The 21,040-nt window shown below is 44.1% G+C and overlaps 1 protein-coding gene across 1 annotated transcript in view; it reads left to right on the top strand.

The window, feature by feature from the left end:
• LOC124775770 (outer dynein arm-docking complex subunit 4-like) overlaps positions 1 to 20,733 on the top strand; it is a 139,296-nt gene extending 118,563 nt beyond the window's left edge. Inside the window, exons 5-7 of the mRNA XM_047250601.1 lie at positions 2,947 to 3,096; positions 14,182 to 14,445; positions 20,585 to 20,733. Coding sequence (XP_047106557.1) covers positions 2,947 to 3,096; positions 14,182 to 14,445; positions 20,585 to 20,733 — 563 coding nt within the window. The remainder of the gene's footprint in view (positions 1 to 2,946; positions 3,097 to 14,181; positions 14,446 to 20,584) is intronic.
• The last annotated feature ends 307 nt before the right edge of the window (positions 20,734 to 21,040 follow it).

Genomic DNA, 21,040 nt, shown 5'->3' with positions numbered 1-21,040 from the left:
CTGTAACTTCTTATAATCCGTGTTTGTGTAATCACTTGCAGCAAGCGGTAGACACTCTTGAAAACTGTGCATTTCCATTCAGTTGTCACAGACTTCAGGTACCTTCTCTCAATGTGTACAGAAACTCGTCTTTACGGAATGGTGGCCTGTTGATGTGTGGATGGCCTGTTGAAATCCTCCTAGGTCCTTCTGGATACAGCAGCTGCTGTACCATTACAGATGCGCACGGACGACTCGTTCCTCAGCGCTGCTTTTGGATCCAGCGTCCTTGATACCTGACTACAGGTACTCGCTACGTCCTCGTAGAGCACACAGACCCGGAATATGTGCACTTTGGTGCCCACACTTTCTCAGTCACAACTATAATTTACATTGAAAGGCAGCGGTCCACTCACTTTTCACGTGATTTCTCATCAAATTCTGCAAAGGGTCTTTTCTCTATCCATGTTTTCTATTTTATTGAGTTCGATATTGAGCATGGCATTACGTTTAATCACCATTCTTAAGCAAGAATGATTGCTAGATTGTATGAATGGGTGTAATTGCAAGCTCACGCCCTCTAGTAAATTCAGGTGGACTTTCTTGGTCATCGACCTGAAATTCCATTGATTACGGTAAAATTGTCTTCATTGATGGGTCATACTTCAAATTGACCTCCAGTGACCAGCGAAGAGGTGTGTGGAGACGCACGATACAGTGATGGGGTACCAATCAAACTGTTGCCCGGCAAACGGCCCGACAACCAGGAGTGATGCTATGGGGTGTCATTTCATTTCATAGCAGGACCTCTGCGATGGTCATCCGCGGCTCCCTCCCAGAACAGCGGTACTTCGACGGTATTCAACGGCCCGTTTTGTTGTCCTTTGTGGCAAGCCACCCTGGGCTTACATTTCAGCAAGGTAGTGCCCGCTCGCACACGGCGAGAGTTTCCAATGCTTGTCTTCGTGTTTGCGAAACCCTACCCTGGCCGACATGGTCGCAGATCTCTCCCTAATTGAGAACTCATGGTGCATTATAGACACGGCCCGTCAACCATCACGGGATTTTGACGATCTAACGCGCCAGCTCGAGAAAATTTGGCACGATATCTACCAGGAGGACATGCAACAACTCTGTAAATCAATGGCAAGCCGAATAGCAGCTTGCATAAGGGCTATAAGTGTACAACGCGTTATTGATTATCTCAGTTTCTGAAGCTGTTTCTCTTGAATAAATCATCCCGTTTTTCAAAAATTAAATCATTTTCTTTGTCTATACATGTACATCACATCTACCGATTTCCGTCCCATTCGGATATTTCCTTTGTGGTTCGTCTTTTTTCTCTTAATAAATTATTAATATCACATTATTCACATAAATCTTAACCATATACTGAATAAATGTGTGTTTAATACACTGAAATAGTCAATACGTTACCTTTGAGCCACGTTCCTATGTCGTTTACGTGAACCACGACCAAGGAAGCGTTTCAGCAGCATTAGATCGGATGGTGTTCCCTCTTGGAGTTCCAACTAAAGCATTATTTTGCCCAACTGTGTTGTAGTCTCTGTGCGTCTAATAACGTCTTGCGATTGAGCGCCAATTTCGTCATCATCACCCCTAACGTCTTTGTCTACAAACGAATAAACGGCGACAATTTCGGAGACACCGTTATGGTCATTTGGCAGCTAGTCATTTACGTCTATAACACCAATGTCTGAGAGTGTTCAAATCTTTGCAAAAGTCTCAACATCAAATTCAGCTGCAATGTTTTTCAACTGTTTATCTGTATTCATGGTGTGCAATGATTTTGACTGTTTTTTTTCATGGACACTACCATCTTCTTTCTCTTTGATGTCACTTTATACTCCGAACAAACGTAGGCAATACAGTTCTGTCCAGTACAACTGACAGTTTGTCCGAATCTGTTCGCGACGAGTAGTTGCACTTAATTTTAATAATTCCCGTCGTAGATTGTTACCGCCATTGCGTATAGATTAATGAGGGCCGCATAAACGAGGTTCCGCTGTATCCTTCCTACTTCTGTTTGATTGCCTCTGTTTAACCAATACTGGGCTCCTTTGTTTTTGATTTCCAAGTGCAACAGGCATAGGCTCACAATTACCAGTAATACATCATTCAGGGGCAAACAGTAGGCCCCCATTTATTTCTCGCTGCACTCTTGTGACTAATGAAGCTAGCTTCACAGGCCCACAGATCGCAGCTTGGGAATCCATTAGTCGGAATAGTGCTACAGGGTATACTACTGAGATTAGTGGGAGCTTACCGTAATTCGAGATCAGGAGTACAGGACGCCTGGAATGGTTAAAGAAAGGCAATTACAGTTCAAAAACAACTCTCTCCTAAAACTGCCAGGCTAGAGCGTCCGCGATTTAAAGGCAATATTACTATAATCGTCCGCAAGTAAGAAGGCTGCTGCTGATGCGCTCTGCACAGTTAGAGGCGAAGAATACTTTGCTCCGCTACCAGTGTGCTCTCTGTCCCTGACCCACTCCACACGGCCCATCTTTTGCCTACCCTGCTAACTGTCAGCGTTGGGGTAACAGCCACATTGAGGCTCTTTATCTGCTTCTCACTCTCCGTGCAAGAACTGTCGCTGTCGCTTCTTATTGCAATAGTCGATTTGTTTGCTCTAGACTAGCCACCAACACCATAGTAGGTAAGAGCCTCCTCCACACCTAAGCTAAATGTTCTACTCGCACTCTGAAATCCCCACTATAAACACGCGTGGCACCATGGCGCTACTGGCTAGAAAGTCACGTGGTACAATGCCCCTTGTTGCTACGCATCGCCCCACTACCAGTCCTCGTAAGTGTCAGCCACTACAATTCCGTGCAGATTCACGCATGTTCTTATCGTACCCGGTGCTAGAAATATGTTTCCTGCCACACGAAGTAGTTGGTAGTACTTGACAGCAGCGCTGACCCAGTGCCCCTGGCGTGGCAGCTATCTTCCAGAAGGCGGAGGCGCTGTACAACACGGGCGACTTCGAGCACAGCCTGATGTTCTACCACCGCGGACAGCGCCTGCGCCCAGAGCTCGACGCCTTCCGGCTGGGCGTGCAGAAGACGCAGCAGGCCATCCAGAACACCATCGGTGAGCTGCCTTGCTCCCTCTTATAGGTCCTCTTTCGCCTACATCTGCAACCTTCATCTGTATTCTGCACGCCACCGTACCATAGGCTAAGGCGGGAGGAGTGACTCTGGGGTACTCTCTTTATTCCTTGCTTAATTCTCAAGCATTTCTAGAAACGATTGTCTATGATTCTACTTAAACTTTTAACGCGGCTGAATGAGGCAAGAAACACTGCGGCTTTAGCAGATACTGCAGAGTGTCGTGAAATCTCTGTCCCCTTACGTCAAAACATTGTCGGAGACATTTATAAGTTCCTCCAAGGCTCCATAAGATACCGCGTAAAAAATACAAACATACAGACAAATAACACTTATCAGTAGATACAACATCTCTCCAAGTTTCTATTCGTAATGCGCTCCGTAGTGTAGTTGCACTAGGGGGCAGGTCTTTCAGAATACGCTATATAATCAAACGTATCCGGTCACTTAGCAATTAAGGTTAATGTGGAGTGTGTCCACGTTTCATCTTCTTGGCGGCTTGAACTCTGCTGGGGTCAGTTTCATTGCGGTATCTGAATGTCTGCCGAAGAACAGCAGCCCATTTCTCCTTCGGAGCCGAACCCAGAGCAGCTAGTGGCAATGCATTCTGGGATCTGCAGCGAAGTCGACATTCTGACTCATCCCAAAGGTGTTCCATTAGGTTTAGGTCGGGACTCTAGGCATACCAGTCCATTTTAAGAATGTTATTGTCCACAAACCACTGTTGTCCACAAACCATTGCCTCACAGATGAAGGCAGAGTACATTGTCACGCTGATACAAACAAGCATCGCCTCCAAACTGTCCCTCTATTGCACACAGTACACAACTGTGTGAAATGTATTCGTATTCTTCCACATTGAGCATTTTCTTAAATCCAATAAGGGAGCCACACCCTAACCACGAAAAACATCAGCTCCTCTATACTTCCCTGTTGAAACCACACATGATCGCAAGTAACATTCTCTAGACATTCTCTAAACTCAAACTTTTCCACTGGATTGCCACAGAGTATAACGTGATTCGTCAGTGCAAATCATGCGTTTCCAGTCATTCATTGTCCAGTGGCGTTCCTCTTTACCCCGACTAAAGTGTCGCTTAACACAGAAGAAATGTGTGGCTCATGAGCAAGTGCTCGATCATTGTACCCCATTCTCTTTAAATCCCTACGCACACAACTGTGCTAGCTGGTCTGATGGTAGCATTATTGAATTAACGAGTTATTCATTCCACTGATGTCAAGCTCGGCGATCCCTGCCTGTCAGTGCGTGAGGCCTGTCTAGTCTTGCTTCGGCTGTGGTTGTTCTTTCTCCTTCCCACTTCACAATTACATCAGCTTCAGAACGGTTGAAATGTCCCTGACACTTTCTTAGTCAGGTGACGTCTAGTGACAAGTCGAAGTACGAAATCACTAAGCTCTCCTCACCAACCTGCCGGCCGCGGTGGTCTCGCGGTTCTAGGCGCTCAGTCCGGAGCCGCGCGACTGCTACGGTCGCAGGTTCGAATCCTGCCTCGGGCATGGATGTGTGTGATGTCCTTAGGTTAGTTAGGTTTAAGTAGTTCTAAGTTCTAGGGGACTGATGACCACAGATGTTAAGTCCCATAGTGCTCAGAGACATTTTGAACCTCACCAACCCATTCTGCTGTTATAACGCTACACTTCCCGCGACCTGTTACACTGGCGAGTCTGCCTCTTGTGACATCTAGTGTCAGTTCTGTATTCCATAGGGCTGTCGAGATATTTTTGATCAGTGAGTCTCTGTACACAAATCATCATTTCTGTGTTGTAGCACCGAAATAGCTCGCACCGACAGATAGGCAACCAAATAAACAGATTACCAAAGTGACCATCCATCGCCCCTTCCCAGGCAATTCATGTCATGACTGTAATGAATTTCATTCATGTATTAATGTTCGTTACATCACAAACGGTGCCTATGCTGAGCACCTGTAGTGCGAGTTAAAGGCTTGGAGAGATAGTCCATCTCTTTTCTGTATATCTTTTAGCTGTAACACTGTCAACTTCTGAGATTCCAGAGGTACTTATGAATAACCCTGTATTGAATACTGGAGTACTTTCATAAAGAAACTTATATCAGGCTGATATGTAAGCGCACATTGATGCTTTACAGAGAGATCAATGCGATTCCATGCCCTCCTTGAGACCTTTTGGGGTATCTCAGTAGTTACGCTTTGAAAGGCTTCAAAAATGGCTCTGAGCACTATGGGACTTAACATCTATGGTCATCAGTCCCCTAGAACTTAGAACTACTTAAACCTAACTAACCTAAGAACATCACACAACACCCAGCCATCACGAGGCAGAGAAAATCCCTGACCCCGCCGGGAATCGAACCCGGGCGTGAGAAGCGAGAACGCTACCGCACGACCACGAGATGCGGGCTGAAAGGCTTCCTCAACACTTCTGCGCAGTACTTGATTATCTTGAACCACCATTGAGCCGCATGGGACTTGGTTATTTGCATAGCGAGTTGTCTGAGATGGTCCAGTCCGGATTTTCCGGTAGCAATTTCAAAGGGTTTTAAGACATTGCTTAAGCACGCCCAGTCCACTGGCCTCATAACTGTGCATCAAGACGCACATGCGTCTTACTATTAAAATGCGCGATCCATAATCCGCTTGTCTTAGACCTAAGATGTTAACCTCATGTCCAAATAAGAATTCCCATTCACATATCATTAAAAAAACATGATCGTAACATAAATCAAGATGACGTCCCAACCGAGATGAAGATGCTTGCACAGGATAGAGTATCATGGAGAGCTGCATCAAACCAGTCTCAGGACTGAAGACCACAACAACAACAACAACATCAAACATGTGGTGAGTGTCTTTCCAACTCTTGCACGTAATAAGAACTTCCTCAGCTCGATACTCCATGCCATTCTTAAATAATTTACCGACAAACTTTGGTCTAAATCCTTTGATTGCGAAATATTTTTCTAAAGTGGTCGTAAACAGTTGAAAACGATACTTGAAGCAAGGGGAAACTACAGCCGTAATTTTTCCCGAGGACATGCAGCTTTACTGTATGATTAAATGAGGATGGTGTCCTCTTGGGTAAAATATTCCGGAGGTAAAATAGTCCCCCATTCGGATCTCCGGGCGGGATAGACACAAAGCCCATGCCTACTACAGTAGTACAAGTTTATATGCCAACTAGCTCTGCAGATGATGAAGAAATTGATGAAATGTATGACGAGATAAAAGAAATTATTCAGGTAGTGAAGGGAGACGAAAATTTAATAGTCATGGGTGACTGGAATTCGTCAGTAGGAAAAGGGAGAGAAGGAAACAGTAGGTGAATATGGATTGGGGGGAAGAAATGAAAGAGGAAGCCGCCTTGTAGAATTTTGCACAGAGCATAACTTAATCGTAGGTAGCACTTGGTTCAAGAATCATGAAAGAAGGTTGTATACCTGGAAGAATCCTGGAGATACTGAAAGGTATCAGATAGATTACATAATGGTAAGACAGAGATTTAGGAACCAGGTTTTAAATTGTAAGACATTTCCAGGGGCAGATGTGGATTCTGACCACAATCTATTGGTTATGAACTGCAGATTGAAACTGAAGAATGTGCAAAAAGGCGGGAATTTAAGGAGATGGGACCTGGATAAACTGAAAGAACCAGAGGTGGTACAGAGTTTCAGGGAGAGCATAAGGGAACAATTGAAAGGAATGGGGGAAAGAAATACAGTAGAAGAAGAATAGGTAGCTCTGAGGGATGAAGTAGTCAAGGCAGCAGAGGATCAAGTAGGTAAAAAGATGAGGGCTAATAGAAATCCTTGGGTAACAGAAGAAATATTGAATTTAATTGATGAAAGGAGAAAATATAAAAATGCAGTAAATGAAGCAGGCAAAAAGGAATACAAACGTCTCAAAAATGAGATCGACAGGAAGTGCAAAATGGCTAAGCAGGGATGGCTAGAGGACAAATGTAAGGATATAGAGGCTTGTCTTACTAGGGGTAAGATAGATACTGCCTACAGGAAAATTAAAGAGACGTTTGGAGAGAAGAGAACCACTTGTATGAATATCAAGAGCTCAGATGGCAACCCAGTTCTAAGCAAAGAAGGGAAGGCAGAAAGGTGGAAGGAGTATATAGAAGGTTTATACAAGGGCGATGTACTTGAGGATAATATTATGGAAATGGAAGAGGATGTAGATGAAGATGAAATAGGAGATAAGATACTGCGTGAAGAGTTTGACAGAGCACTGAAAGACCTGAGTAGAAACAAGGCCCCGGGAGTAGACAACATTCCATTAGAACTACTGACGGCCTTGGGAGAGCCAGTCATTACAAAACTCTACCATCTGGTGAGCAAGATGTATGAGACAGGCGAAATACCCACAGACTTCAAGAAGAATATAATAATTCCAATCCCAAAGAAAGCAGGTGTTGACAGATGTGAAAATTACCGAACTATCAGTTTAATAAGTCACAGCTGCAAAATACTAACGCGAATTCTTTACAGACGAATGGAAAAACTGGTAGAAGCGGACCTCGGGGAAGATCAGTTTGGATTCCGTAGAAATGTTGGAACACGTGAGGCAATACTAACCTTACGACTTATCATAGAAGAAAGATTAAGAAAAGGCAAACCTACGTTTCTAGCATTTGTAGACTTAGAGAAGGCTTTTGACAACGTTAACTGGAATACTCTCTTTCAAATTCTGAAGGTGGCAGGGGTGAAATACAGGGAGCGAAAGGCTATTTACAATTTGTACAGAAACCAGATGGCAGTTATAAGAGTCGAGGGGCATGAAAGGGAAGCAGTGGTTGGGAAAGGAGTGAGACAGGGTTGTAGCCTCTCCCCGATGTTATTCAATCTGTATATTGAGCAAGCAGTAAAGGAAACAAAAGAAAAATTCGGAGTAGGTATTAAAATCCGTGGAGAAGAAATAAGAACTTTGAGGTTCGCCGATGACATTGTAATTCTGTCAGAGACAGCAAAGGACTTGGAGGAGCAGTTGAACAGAATGGACAGTGTCTTGAAAGGAGGATATAATATGAACATCAACAAAAGCATAACGAGGATAATGGAATGTAGTCAAATTAAATCGGGTGATGCTGAGGGGATTAGATTAGGAAATGAGACACTCAAAGTAGTAAAGGAGTTTTGCTATTTAGGGAGTAAAATAACTGATGATGGTCGAAGTAGAGAGGATATAAAATGTAGACTGGCAATGGCAAGGAAATCGTTTCTGAAGAAGAGAAATTTGTTAACATCCAGTATAGATTTAAGTGTCAGGAAGTCGTTTCTGAAAGTATTTGTATGGAGTGTAGCCATGTATGGAAGTGAAACATGGACGATAACCAGTTTGGACAAGAAGAGAATAGAAGCTTTCGAAATGTGGTGCTACAGAAGAATGCTGAAGATAAGGTGGGTAGATCACGTAACTAATGAGGAGGTATTGAATAGGATTGGGGAGAAGAGAAGTTTGTGGCACAACTTGACTAGAAGAAGGGATCGGTTGGTAGGACATGTTTTGAGGCATCAAGGGATCACAAATTTAGCATTGGAGGGCAGCGTGGAGGGTAAAAATCGTAGAGGGAGACCAAGAGATCAATACACTAAGCAGATTCAGAAGGATGTCGGTTGCAGTAGGTACTGGGAGATGAAGATGCTTGCACAGGATAGAGTAGCATGGAGAGCTGCATCAAACCAGTCTCAGGACTGAAGACCACAACAACAACAACAACATCAAACATGTGGTGAGTGTCTTTCCAACTCTTGCACGTAATAAGAACTTCCTCAGCTCGATACTCCATGCCATTCTTAAATAATTCACCGACAAACTTTGGTCTAAATCCTTTGATTGCGAAATATTTTTCTAAAGTGCTCGTAAACAGTTGAAAACGATACTTGAAGTCAGCTGCTCTCTTGCGAATGGATTTCGTTGGAGGCCGCTCACTGAGCGACGGCACCACAGGTTTCCAGCCGCGTTTTCTTACGTTAACAACGTAGCGTGTTTCTGACACTGCCTGAAACAAAAGCACGTTCTCCCAATCAAGCTGGTTTGCTTTACCATTTGGGATCTTGCCATGCGATATCTAAGCACACTCATTATCTCTGTCAATCGTGGCACTGTGTGTGGACATTTGCGCATCCCACACACGCCACACTCCTCATTAGTGTAACTGTGTCCGCTCATATGTGCCATTGCTTCACGATCAAAACAAGGCAATAATCAGAACAGTTATTTTCGTCAGCTTCAAAGCAGGGATACCAATAAAACAGCCATTTATTTCCTCAAATGCACGAAGTCAAGATACATACTGGCACTTCTCACCGCCCTCTGCATCCACTCACGGAAATGTAAGATGATGCACCAGTCCCACTTTTACTGAACTTTGTGCTGACGTTAAAGTACCATTCTATTCGAAACGAAAGTTCGTCACCAATGTCAATATGAGATGAATACACTGGCACGGATACACTCTTGTATTGCTTGTGGCATGAAAATAAAACAGTCTCTGAACGTCAACTCGAGAAATTTCTTGCCGTACCTGAAACACATGTGAGACAGTTCACGAACATAGTTGGCTGGGAGTGAATATGAAGTTATACATCTTCCTCTCGAATCCAAGAAATACTCTATAGGTGGAAAACTTCGGAACCTGGCAAGTCAGTCAAGGATGCGTGGATTCCTCAAGATGTCTGTGTTGAGAACTGCATTATGGGGTCTTGCATTATCCTGGTGGAATGTGGCATATGTTACGCTCGACAAGGAGGATAGAACAACGTGGCTTATCATTATTGCTATTATTGACAGCCTCCCTTCAACAGTTACCAAATCGGTCCTGCTGTCAGATCTCACAGCACCCCACAGCATGATTCCTGGAGCTGGGAGGATGTGGCTCTCGAGAATTGCTGCTTCCTGTGATCTCTCACCAGATCGTTCACGGGCACGTTAACGCGAATCTCGCTGCCTCAAGCAGTAATTTGACTTATCGCTGGACGTCTCACAGAATGCTACTCAGTGTCCCAATCGACTCTGGCACTTTATCATAAAAATCTGCGTCGGCTGATGTATGGTATCGGCTGTAAACGACTCACTGCATCTCGACATCTGGACCCAGCTTCCAGTAATCTGTTCCCAAAGATTCGTGGCGACACTCTGAACATAAAATCTGGGCGGATTTCAGCTGTTGTCATTCATTCAGAACCAGTCGAACAATCCTACGATATTGCCGTGGTGTAATCCTTCTGGAAGTACCGTGCCTACTGTTCTTGCTGCACCTTTGTACCCATCCCATCTAGTCGTCACTCGTTCTGCAGTCGGTGGACTGCAGTCGTTTGTCCGTGCGACCTGGCGGTATGATGTCCCTATGTCCCTCATGCCAGTGATTCGACCATTCTAACACCTGAAACAAGGCAATAAGGTGCACGTGCCTGTTCTCCAGTCATGTAGCGCTGCGATCCCCAGCTGAAACGTTCCAGTAATGTTGGACAAACTCGGCATCCAATATCCAGTCACACCATTCTTCATCTGCAGAAACGGTTTTTTTTCTGTATTGGAAACAAGCTCGGGTAACGACTAAATCGCAATCGACATATCCTACAGACATGTAAATAGTGGAGCATCAATTTGATAGCGTCCGATCTGTGTGTTCACGGTTCAGCACGTCCCATTTCAGCCAGTGTAACCTGGGTGTGTTACTTTTTCAGGACGTTCACGATAAATTATACCGGTCGACGGCGCTTTCGCTACTGTTTTACAGTCGTGGCGTAAGCGAACCTTTACAGAACTCTGCCGAAATAGGGTGCCTTGTGTTGTCTCTGTCACTTCGTCGTACAGCCGTTAACGCTGTTCCAGCAGCCAACACAAATTAATCATGACCATAATTATCATCCCCCCCCCCCCTGCATCACACCGTAGTTTACTATTTTTCTTTGGACAAACAAGACCCGTCAATTCTTACTGAGACTACACTCAGTTTTACACAGTCAAGCGATTGTAGCGGACTCTGAAGAACGTGGCCATGGCATACAGTGTATGTATTCAGTTATCTCATCTATGGATCCAAAATCATCTACCAGAAAGATGAAATGCGGTTTTCCCCTCTGGAATAGAGCAAAACTGTATGTGAATTCAAGGTTGAAAAGATGTCCTCTCCAGGAGTTGTAACCTAAATAAACTGCATGGGGTGCAACACTGCGCAACACACAGTCGTAGCCGGCCGCGGTGGCCGAGCGGTTCTAGGCGCTTCAGTCCGGAACCGCGCGACTGCTACGGACGCAGGTTCGAATCCTGCCTCGGGCTTGGATGTGTGTGATGTCCTTAGGTTAGTTAGGTTTAAGTAGTTCTAAGTTCTAGGGGACTGATGACTTCAGATGTTAAGTCTGATAGTGCTCAGAGCCATTTGAACCATACAGTCGTAGATTCATGAACTGTGCAGTACAGTTGGCATGGTTGCACAATAACGTCTCAAACTGAGAGGCAGGGGCCATCTTGGTTTAGTCCTAGGCTGTTAAGAGTTGTTTAACCAGTCAGTCATCTCATAGAACGATGTCTGCGAGTTACACTTTACGCTAACTACAACAAAAATTAGCTTAAAAATCACATTTTTCAACTTGTGTTATGCCAGTCAAAATTAAAAAAAGGAAGCTGTGAAAATAATCCAATAAATCCATAACATTATAAAATGTTAACTTTTGTAAGATAAAGAAAGTGTTACAGATGGCATCAAAGTTGAATAAGCTTCCTAAGTTTTCAAAAATGATTCAAATGGCTCTCAGCACTATGCGACGCCACTGCTGAGGTCATAAGTCCCCTAGAACTTAGAACTATTTAAACCTAACTAACCTAAGGACAACACACACATCCATGCTCGAGGCAGGATTCGAACCTGCGACCGTAGCGGTCGCGCGGTTCCAGACTGTAGCGCCAGAACCGCTCGGCCACCTGCGGCCGGCTCCTAAGTTTTATTTCCTGTTTCTGCACTCTGAGTAGTGATTAATCAGTAGTATTTTTGGGACTGATCGTTGTTTGTATCCAACAGGATTTCCTCAATCAACCTCGTTTTTTTCTGTTTTAGCTTTTTTCATAATCAGTATCAAACTAACATTATTAGATCTGTTCATATAGCATAAATCATTGTGCGCCAGCATCCGAGACACAGGGGTGAACCAGAGCCGGATCTAATCCGCGTATAGGATTAACAACCCTGGGCTGCACATTTACTTGTCGTAAGTCGCCAGGGTACTGCACGAATGTGAGAGACGTTAATGTGCCCCATATTTTCACCTTCTGTCTGTTAACAACATCGTTCACGAAAGTTGCTTTATTACTACAAATAAATTACTCGCCAAAATCATCCTCCCATACGCTGTTCCATGCGAGTAGAGGGCTGAAACCGATTCTGTCCTCGAGTTCCAAAGCTTGTAGCAACTCCAGTCAGTAGCGGTTCTGTTTCAATCTTGTCTGTAAGATCTTCCGAACGTCGTTTGTACAGTGACCAGCTCGCTTTTTGCTCTGTTTGGAGACTACTGCAAACTGTCACCAAATGGAGTTGGCACTTTGGTGCGTCCATGTGAAACCTGTTTGTGAAGTGTCGTTGTATTAGTGTAACAGATTGGCATGAATGAATTTCATGCAGAGCATACGCTTTCTTAGCACCTTTCCCACATATTTACTAACTGCTGCACTCTGGTAGAAGAAGCCGCAAACTTCTGCAACAAAAGATGTGGCTGTTAAATTTCAAAATACTATGACGAAAAGCACAGCTATAGTACATAATTGAAAAAATCTGTAGTAACTGTGTATTACGTCACGCGCTTTAATACAGTGGTTGTCAGTTGCATATACTCGTATGAACATAATCACGCATACACTGACTGAAATGGAAAGTGTTGCACCGTAAACACCAAACTGATACGACTGTTTTTTTTATGCCTTTGGGGATACGTTCATTAAAATTTCATCCTTAGGTGGACTTATTTTCAGTACAGAAAAGTCAGTCCTACAGATGAAGAATAACATAAGTACATGATGGCTATTGGGTCTGACTAACGTTACTGGAACTTTTCTGGTGGAGCTGACACCACGTCATGCAGTGGTTAAACACTGGACTCGCATTCGGGAGGACGACGGTTCAAACCCGCGTCCGGTCATCCTGATTTAGGTTTTCCGTGATTTCCCTAAATCGCTCCGGGCAAATGCCGGGATGGTTCCTTTCTAAGGGCACGGCCGACTTCCTTCCCCGTCCTTCCCTAATCCGATGAGACCGATGACCTCGCTGTCTGTTCTCCTTCCCCAAAACAACCCAACCCAACCATGTCATGCACAGAGGACGAGCACGTGCAGTTTACGGACTTTGAGAGAAGTGGAACTGTAGTGGGCGGCGAACGCGCCATGTACGGTACGCAAGCCTACATAGGACCACGATTTGCAGCTTTGGCATCAGCTTTCAGCGGGACTCAGCAGCAGAAACGTTTTCCTCAAGATCGTGGATAGATGGATTGCCGAAAGATCGAATCATGCCGATTTTAGGATGCGGCAGCAAACCCGAGGAACCTATCAAGTATTATTACGTCGGGAAAGCCTACGAAGTCACATGGTAAACCCTGTTGTCAAACCTATAAAGTGGAGGGTACCAAACAGGATTTTCCAGTAGGATAATGCAAGACCGCACACTGTAGTTCACACCACAGATGCCTTGAGGAATGTACCGTTCATCGATTGACCTGCCCAGGCTCCTGATCAGTCAGCCAAACGTATACTAGGATACCAGCCTCCACAGAGCACTATTCAAGTACTGAAACAGCATATGTTTGAAGTACTTTATGGCAAGAAATTCCTGAAGATGATATTCGGAGACTGTTTGCCACAATGAACACAGGGCTGTCTGTATTCGTGCTTGTCGGGGTTACACCTGTTTTTAAGTTGATGATCGATGTCAGTTTCAAAAGGAATGAACATGTCATTTAATACGCGGTATGTGGAGAGCAGTTCCACAAACTCTGATAAGAATCGGACTGGCGCTTCGCGGTGTACCATCTCTCTTTCCCGTCAGTGTACTTTGTGTTGGTGACGTACAGGACAGGCGCTGACTGGCCCCGAAGCGAGACGGGCTCTGCGCTGCCAGTCGGCCCGGCGGCCGTCCGAGGAGGAGGCGAGCAGCGGGGGCGGCGGAGGCGGCAGCGGCGCCACCAGCACGGGGCCCGCCTCCAGGTCCGGCTCTGGGGCCAGCGGCGGGGGCGGCAGCCGGTCTAGGGAGCGCGCCAGGTCCCCCAGCGGCCGCCGCCTGCTGGGCGAGCTCTGCGTCGACAAGGAGTACCTGGAGCAGCTGCTGCAGAACCCCGGTCTGTGCGCCTCGGCCACACGCCGTCCGACACTTGTTTCAGTACAGTACAGCCGTATGGCGTTGTCCGTGTCTGCAGGGGGAATATTTATGGGGTGTACATTCAGAATTTTTGTCGCCGAAATACACCGACTGCTGGCTGGTGGAAGGTCTGTCCGTAAGCTCTCTGCAGATTTTAAATGCCATAACATCACTAATATCTACCGACCGTTTTGTACACACGTTTCGTAGGAGCCTTAACAATTTACATTCGATAGCTGGAATGTACCTGGCTTAACCCTGTTGTTACCTTTGGATCAATACGAGCCGGAAATGAGTTTGTTCTTCCATAAAGTTCTTATATTTAAATACTAGCGCCAGACAGAGAATGACTTCGTATTACTGTACATTCTACGGAGAGGTTCACGATTCATGTTACACACTGCTAGAGATTGTAGAAGGGACTTAGTAGATCAAGTTTTACGTACAATCCTATGTCCGAAACGTCATCCAACGGCGCTACAGAGCGTCAAAGTTTAGGCGCCAGCGCCTGTAAATGTATGTACATACAGGATGATTCAGTAATGATGTTAGAACCTTTCTTGCATGATGGAGAAGGGGAAACGTTTCAATCTGAGGTAAGTTTCCCTGTACCGGGCCGGCCGGAGTGGCCGAGCGGTTCTAGGCGCTACAGTCTGGAACCGCGCGACCGCTACGGTCGCAGATTTGAATTCTGCCTCGGGCATGGATGTGTGTGATTTCCTTAGTTAGGTTTAAGTAGTTCTAAGTTCTAGGGGACTGATGACCTTAGAAGTTAAGTCCCATAGTGCTCAGAGCCATTTGAATCATTTTTTTTTCCCCTGTACCGGAAACGAACGAGTCGAAAGTTATAAGTTAAAACTGTTCTGATACCTCTGACAGTGGAATACATGTAATGGTACTGTTGTTGCTAAGATTGTAGGGTAGCGAACTTTCAGAGGTGGCAGTACGGACCAGAACAGAAAAAAATGTCCAGTAAACATTGGCTCTAAAATGCATAGCTGTAGATCTGTGAGCAGTTGTTCAATAGGGGAGATGTTTTTCACAGTAGCGAAGATGAACCAGTACTCATAGCTCCTCATATACGCATATTAGAGCCCATGTTTACTGCACTTTTTTTCTCGTTTTGGTCCATATAACACCCCTGGAAGTTGCATAGGCTACAATCTTAGGAACAACACTACCAGTACATGTATCCCACTTTCAGAAGCATCAAAGGGGTTTAGCTTATGACGTTCGACTCGTTTGTTTCCGGTAAAGCTACCCTTACCCCAGATTGATACATTTATCCTTCCCGACCATCCTAGAAAGTATGTAACGTCATTACGGAATCACCCTGTATATACTTACATTTACAGGCGCCGTAGCGATCTTGAATGTCGTTCCGTATACGAGTTCCTAGGTAAAACATGATCTACTAATTCCACTCTACAACCTCTAGAAGGGCGTAACTAGAATTCTGAAATACTCTGTATATTGCTTAAAATTCAAATGAAAAAATAGGGCCTGTACGACTCAACTGTTTAAGGATTCACAACATGTGTCAAATGCTGGTGGTAAAATTTTATTTCTGTGTCTTTCAGACATATGCACGTTTTTATAGTTGAAATTTGAAAAGTTAAACAACAAAGCTGCTCGCTCTTTATGTTCAAACTATCAAAGCATTACCGCTACTAGTAATGTTTCTTCAACTGCTGTTTGTTGCATTCCCGAAGCTATTTTACTCAATAATGCTTCAGTGGCGTTTCTAAATGGTTTACTTGTACGCCAAAGTGAATCTGTTCCAAAAAACTTCAAATTGTAGTTTTGTCACACTTTGAAACATTTTTAGCTACGAACTTCTTTTGTTTTTACTTCCCGGTACTATTTTTGTTCATTCTTTGGGAAGATAAAATATTAAGCACTCATAAGCGTTCGCCATGTCGTAGGAATTTTATTATTACCGTAAAATAAACACAGTTACTTTCAAAACTGAATAACAGGGTAAATTATGCAGATTGTCATACACAAATTTTATCTACAAGTGGGCATTGCTCGAAATACATATACTTTCAACGGATTAACTTAGAGTACACACCGACGCTACCGAATGCATCCAGTATTTCTCTCATAAATAAGGCCAAAATATTTTGTTTCCCTTACACTGTGTCACGACATAAATCAACACATAAAGCATCTGTTACTTCTATGATAACTGTCATTAGATCTTTCTAGTACTAATTTACGAAACATAACTTTTCCTCTTTTAACGAATTTCAAGTTGCAACAGCAACAGTTCAGCGCAATTGCTGTTACTAATAATTAAATGTGTGAAAACAGGGCAAATATTTGTTCGGTCATAGCGTAAAATTTAAACAACACCGTTATGCCAAATTCGTGTGACTATTTTGGTTTCATGTTGACGACACGTGCAGTACGCTACGCCCTCTCCATAGATATTCCCTCCCTATGATTATTTGCAAGGAGGACTGATGGACAGTTATGCACGATCCCCCTGATAGGTATGAACTAGCTACGACAGAGTTGCCATTCTTCAGTCAATTTGTTATACAGTGTGGTCAGTGGCAGTCTGAAAAGCTTGTAAGGGTGTTGTAGGGTATGTTGTGCTGAGAAGTAACTGTCAAGAAAAAAATTCGGTACGCTGGGCCGTTTCCGAGTCAATTAGCATTCAAGTTTGACAATCAGGCTGTTCCGAGCGCAGATTCAAGCGGCTCACCAGACACAATTTGTGTTGGTTGTACTCATACGTAGATGATGGCGCACGAGACAGCTCACCCTTCGGCTCGTGTTCGATCCTTACTAACGCCCCATGTCCAGTTTCTGTATAGCTCTCTTGTTCGCTTTTAGGAAAACAAATGAAAGATACGTTTGGCGACACCGTCTCTGCCGGGCCGCAGAATTTGCGCGCGCAACGGCCAGATTTACTAACTTCCCTATTAACTCGGAAACGGCCGAACGTATTGAATTTTTTTGTTAATTATTTCTCAGCAAAACGTACACTGCAACACCCTTAAAAGTTTATCTCGCTGTTTCTGACCGCCTGTGTCATTAACATAAAATATTTAAAGAAGATAAAAAACAAAAGATGATAGTGATCTGATGTAAGTTCTACACTGCTTGTCAATAAATTTGAATCAAACGATAAATTTACTTTTTGTGCGTGTACAGCGTAATAGGAAAACTAGATGATTAAATTGGTATGTGATTTGTGGTTGTACGGGTTGCAAACTTTTGTACACAGAGCTGCCACCTCTGGCATCAACGACGGTTCCAACCCGCCAAACTGGGCTTGGATAAAAGGTACACGTGTGTCATTCCATGCTAATTGAACGCAATGCCCGAGTTCATCAGTCGCAGTAGCTGCTGTGAGTTGGCGTGCGCGGGTCTTAGAACACCTCTCCGTGTGAATATTGTCTTGCTGTAGACTAGCCCATTTCACGAATCAGTGTACAGTACGTGGCAAGACCATGCGATGTTGCATGGTCGAACGAACAACATGTCTTCTGGGCCGCTAATCGCATAGGGCCACTGAAATCGTGCTGCTGTCATGAGCCAAACCTCAATTGGTCCTGATGTTCGAATATTCGATATCAGTTCTCGGAAACACCAAGCATGTGTTAGAAATGGGTTCCTGAATTGCCCAACTCTACCTGGGAAACCTCAAGGGATAAAACTTTGATCTGTAATGGATGCGTAATACTGCGACTGTGATTAATGAAGATTTTTCAGAACTTACTGCAACCAGTCAACTTTTATGAAGGTTTAATTTTTATTTCTCTGTGGCGGTTTCAGGCTGCCTGACGGCTCATCTTCAGACGGTACATACACGCATTTCCTCATAAAACCCCTTTCATTCGCAGTGCTACCCACAATTCTCTCTCTCTTTGTAGATACTCAGACAAACCCCAACACCATCCTCCCAAACGCCACATAACTTAATATTATGATTAAATGAAGCCATCAACATGCTACATTCTGATATCAAGTTCACAATCAATATATAATGTGTGTTAAGCGAGATTATACCTGTTAATCGTAATTCCAGTACCAAGAAATATATACAAGTAGGAGTATCATCTTGAACTCTAGTTTTAGAGCTTTTATAAATACCTTATATTAATTATGTAATAATGAATACATGTTACCTTTATAATAATGAATGTAATTTAAATCGATAAAATTAATGTGCAACTTTCGAAAATGCGAGAGCTGACCAAAGAAAATATCTGCTACAACACAAAATTTTGAACATTAGCTTTAGTCAGATTCTTTGGTTTGTTTACATCCTGTAAAACACGTGGAGTTGCCTGTGGCACAGTTTGTGTAGACTTGTGTAGTCTACATAGTATAATCTATTTCTTTGAAAGTGACTTACGCACGAAGATAAAATTCATGGATGCTAATACCGGCAGTCTCTCCAAGCGACCTTATGATGTAAGTAATTCCTGATATCCCACCACATTCAGTGCTTACTTGGTACGATTCTTCTGACTTGCCACAGCCACATAACGATTTGATAATGCTACGAAGAATCACTGTAGAAGCTAAGTCACGTGTAAAGTGCTTCAAAAGTACACTTTCTGTGGCCAGCCACAGCTAGTTATCAGTCTTCTTATGGTGAACGTCTACGACACAGCTCATCAGCATGCATTTAGTAGAAAACGCTACATTCTGTAGATTTACTAACCTCCTGTTTCTCAACAACAGAAATTTGTGTAATTTTCAAATTTGAATTAAAGTTATCGTATTGGATCAGTTTCCCAGTTTCGCATAGAATCTCGTATTACTTTTTCTCGTGACATGACGCAGACTCCAAAGCCATTGAGATAACAAATTCTGTCTCCACAATCTCAAATGAAAGTAGCACCATACTAAGGAAATAAGCGTAGGGGAGCAGATGCAGGAATTCTGCACCACTGTTCGTAGCAAGGTCGTAGTAAAGTTGGTTTGCCGTTGCCTTCCTCTGGCCTGATACGAGGAGTCAAGTGTGTATCTTTGTCGTGTGCATGACTATGATGTGTGCGCGTGCAGTGCAGTGTAGATTTTCTGTTGTTATGGACGAACAGAAGGGAGAAGGTGAAATTCAGGCCCGGCACATAACCTGGAATAGCATCATGGGGCCGCCACCCTTAAGACCTCTTCCGACAGACAGATCACCATCATCGGTACCACAAGCCCTCTCTTCATGAGAAATTGCAGGGAAGTTTGGAATTTAATCCAGGATATTGGCGCAGTCCGCAGCCTGTGGTCTCGCGGTAGCGTTCTCGCTTCCCGAGCATGGGGTCCCAGGTTCGATTCCCGGGGGTCAGGGATTTTCACCTGCCTTGAGATAACTGGGTGTTGTGTGGTCTTCATCACCATCAATGTCAAACCACCTCCACTAGGACCTTGCTTAGTACGGCGGTACGGGTCTCCCGCATCGTTCCCTACGCTCTGTCAAGAAGAAATGGCACATAACTTGGAATAGCATCGTGGGGCCGCCAACCTTAAGACCTCTTCCGACAGACAGATCACCATCATCGGTACCACAAGCCCTCTCTTCATGAGAAATTGCCGGCTTATCCCCGAGTCGAGAGCCACCGCACAGGCGGCGTTAGCGACTTGGGCTGCGGAGGCGCGTCTCTCCACATTCCCGGCGGGGTCAGGGATTTTCACCTGCCTTGAGATGACTGGGTGTTGTGTGGTCTTCATCACCATCAATGTCAAACCACCTCCACTAGGACCTTGCTTAGTACGGCGGTGCGGGTCTCCCGCATCGTTCCCTACGCTCTGTCAAGAAGAAATGACATGATGAACATAATATTGGTTCAAAGTCTGGTGATCAGGAACTTAACGCCACCGCCTCTTCTCTCCTAGCCGGCCAAACACTGGCAGTGAAAAGTTTCCACCACCAGGATTTGAACCGGCTTATCTCCGAGTCGAGAGCCACCGCACAGGCGGCGTTAGCGACTTGGGCTGCGGAGGCGCGTCTCTCCACATTTTGCGCTTTTAAAATCAAACACAATAATTTTGATACACAAAGGCTTTCACACGACAGATGTTTCGAACGTACAGACGGAGTCGGTCCTAATTTTTCCTATTACGAAAGTTTCAACGAATTAACGTAAGCTTTTATTTTGCAGATATAAACAGTCTGCAGCCGAACGGTGCCAGCATCATAGCTGCTGAAGCTGAGGAGGCGGTCTCGTTTCTAAAAACGCGGCAGGAGTTCTGGCGACAACAGTACCCAATCAGCATTAACGCATCGAAACTGAAAACACACAGAAACTAGCCTATGTTTTCAACAATCTTAACATATCTCTCCAGTGCAAAAGAAACAAAATTATTGGATTACTAAATGAATTAACAAATAAGTCAAATTTGTCATACAATTTTCATCAATAAATTTAATATCCATGTTGAATATACCTGGCACTATCAACTTTCATGACTGTATGTTTATCACCACGCTACCTGAAAAACATGGTTCCCTTTCTGTGTAATTGTCACCACTATGCAAGTGTTTACGAAGACGATAAAGGTTTGTTGAATGCAACTACCAATAAAAGATATAAAACAAATATTGTCGACGTACAGCG

The sequence above is a fragment of the Schistocerca piceifrons genome, chromosome 2, assembly GCF_021461385.2.
Source record: "Schistocerca piceifrons isolate TAMUIC-IGC-003096 chromosome 2, iqSchPice1.1, whole genome shotgun sequence".
Lineage (NCBI taxonomy): Eukaryota > Metazoa > Arthropoda > Insecta > Orthoptera > Acrididae > Schistocerca > Schistocerca piceifrons.
Note: the sequence above shows the minus strand (reverse complement) of the source record. Positions and strands in the feature narration are given on the sequence as shown.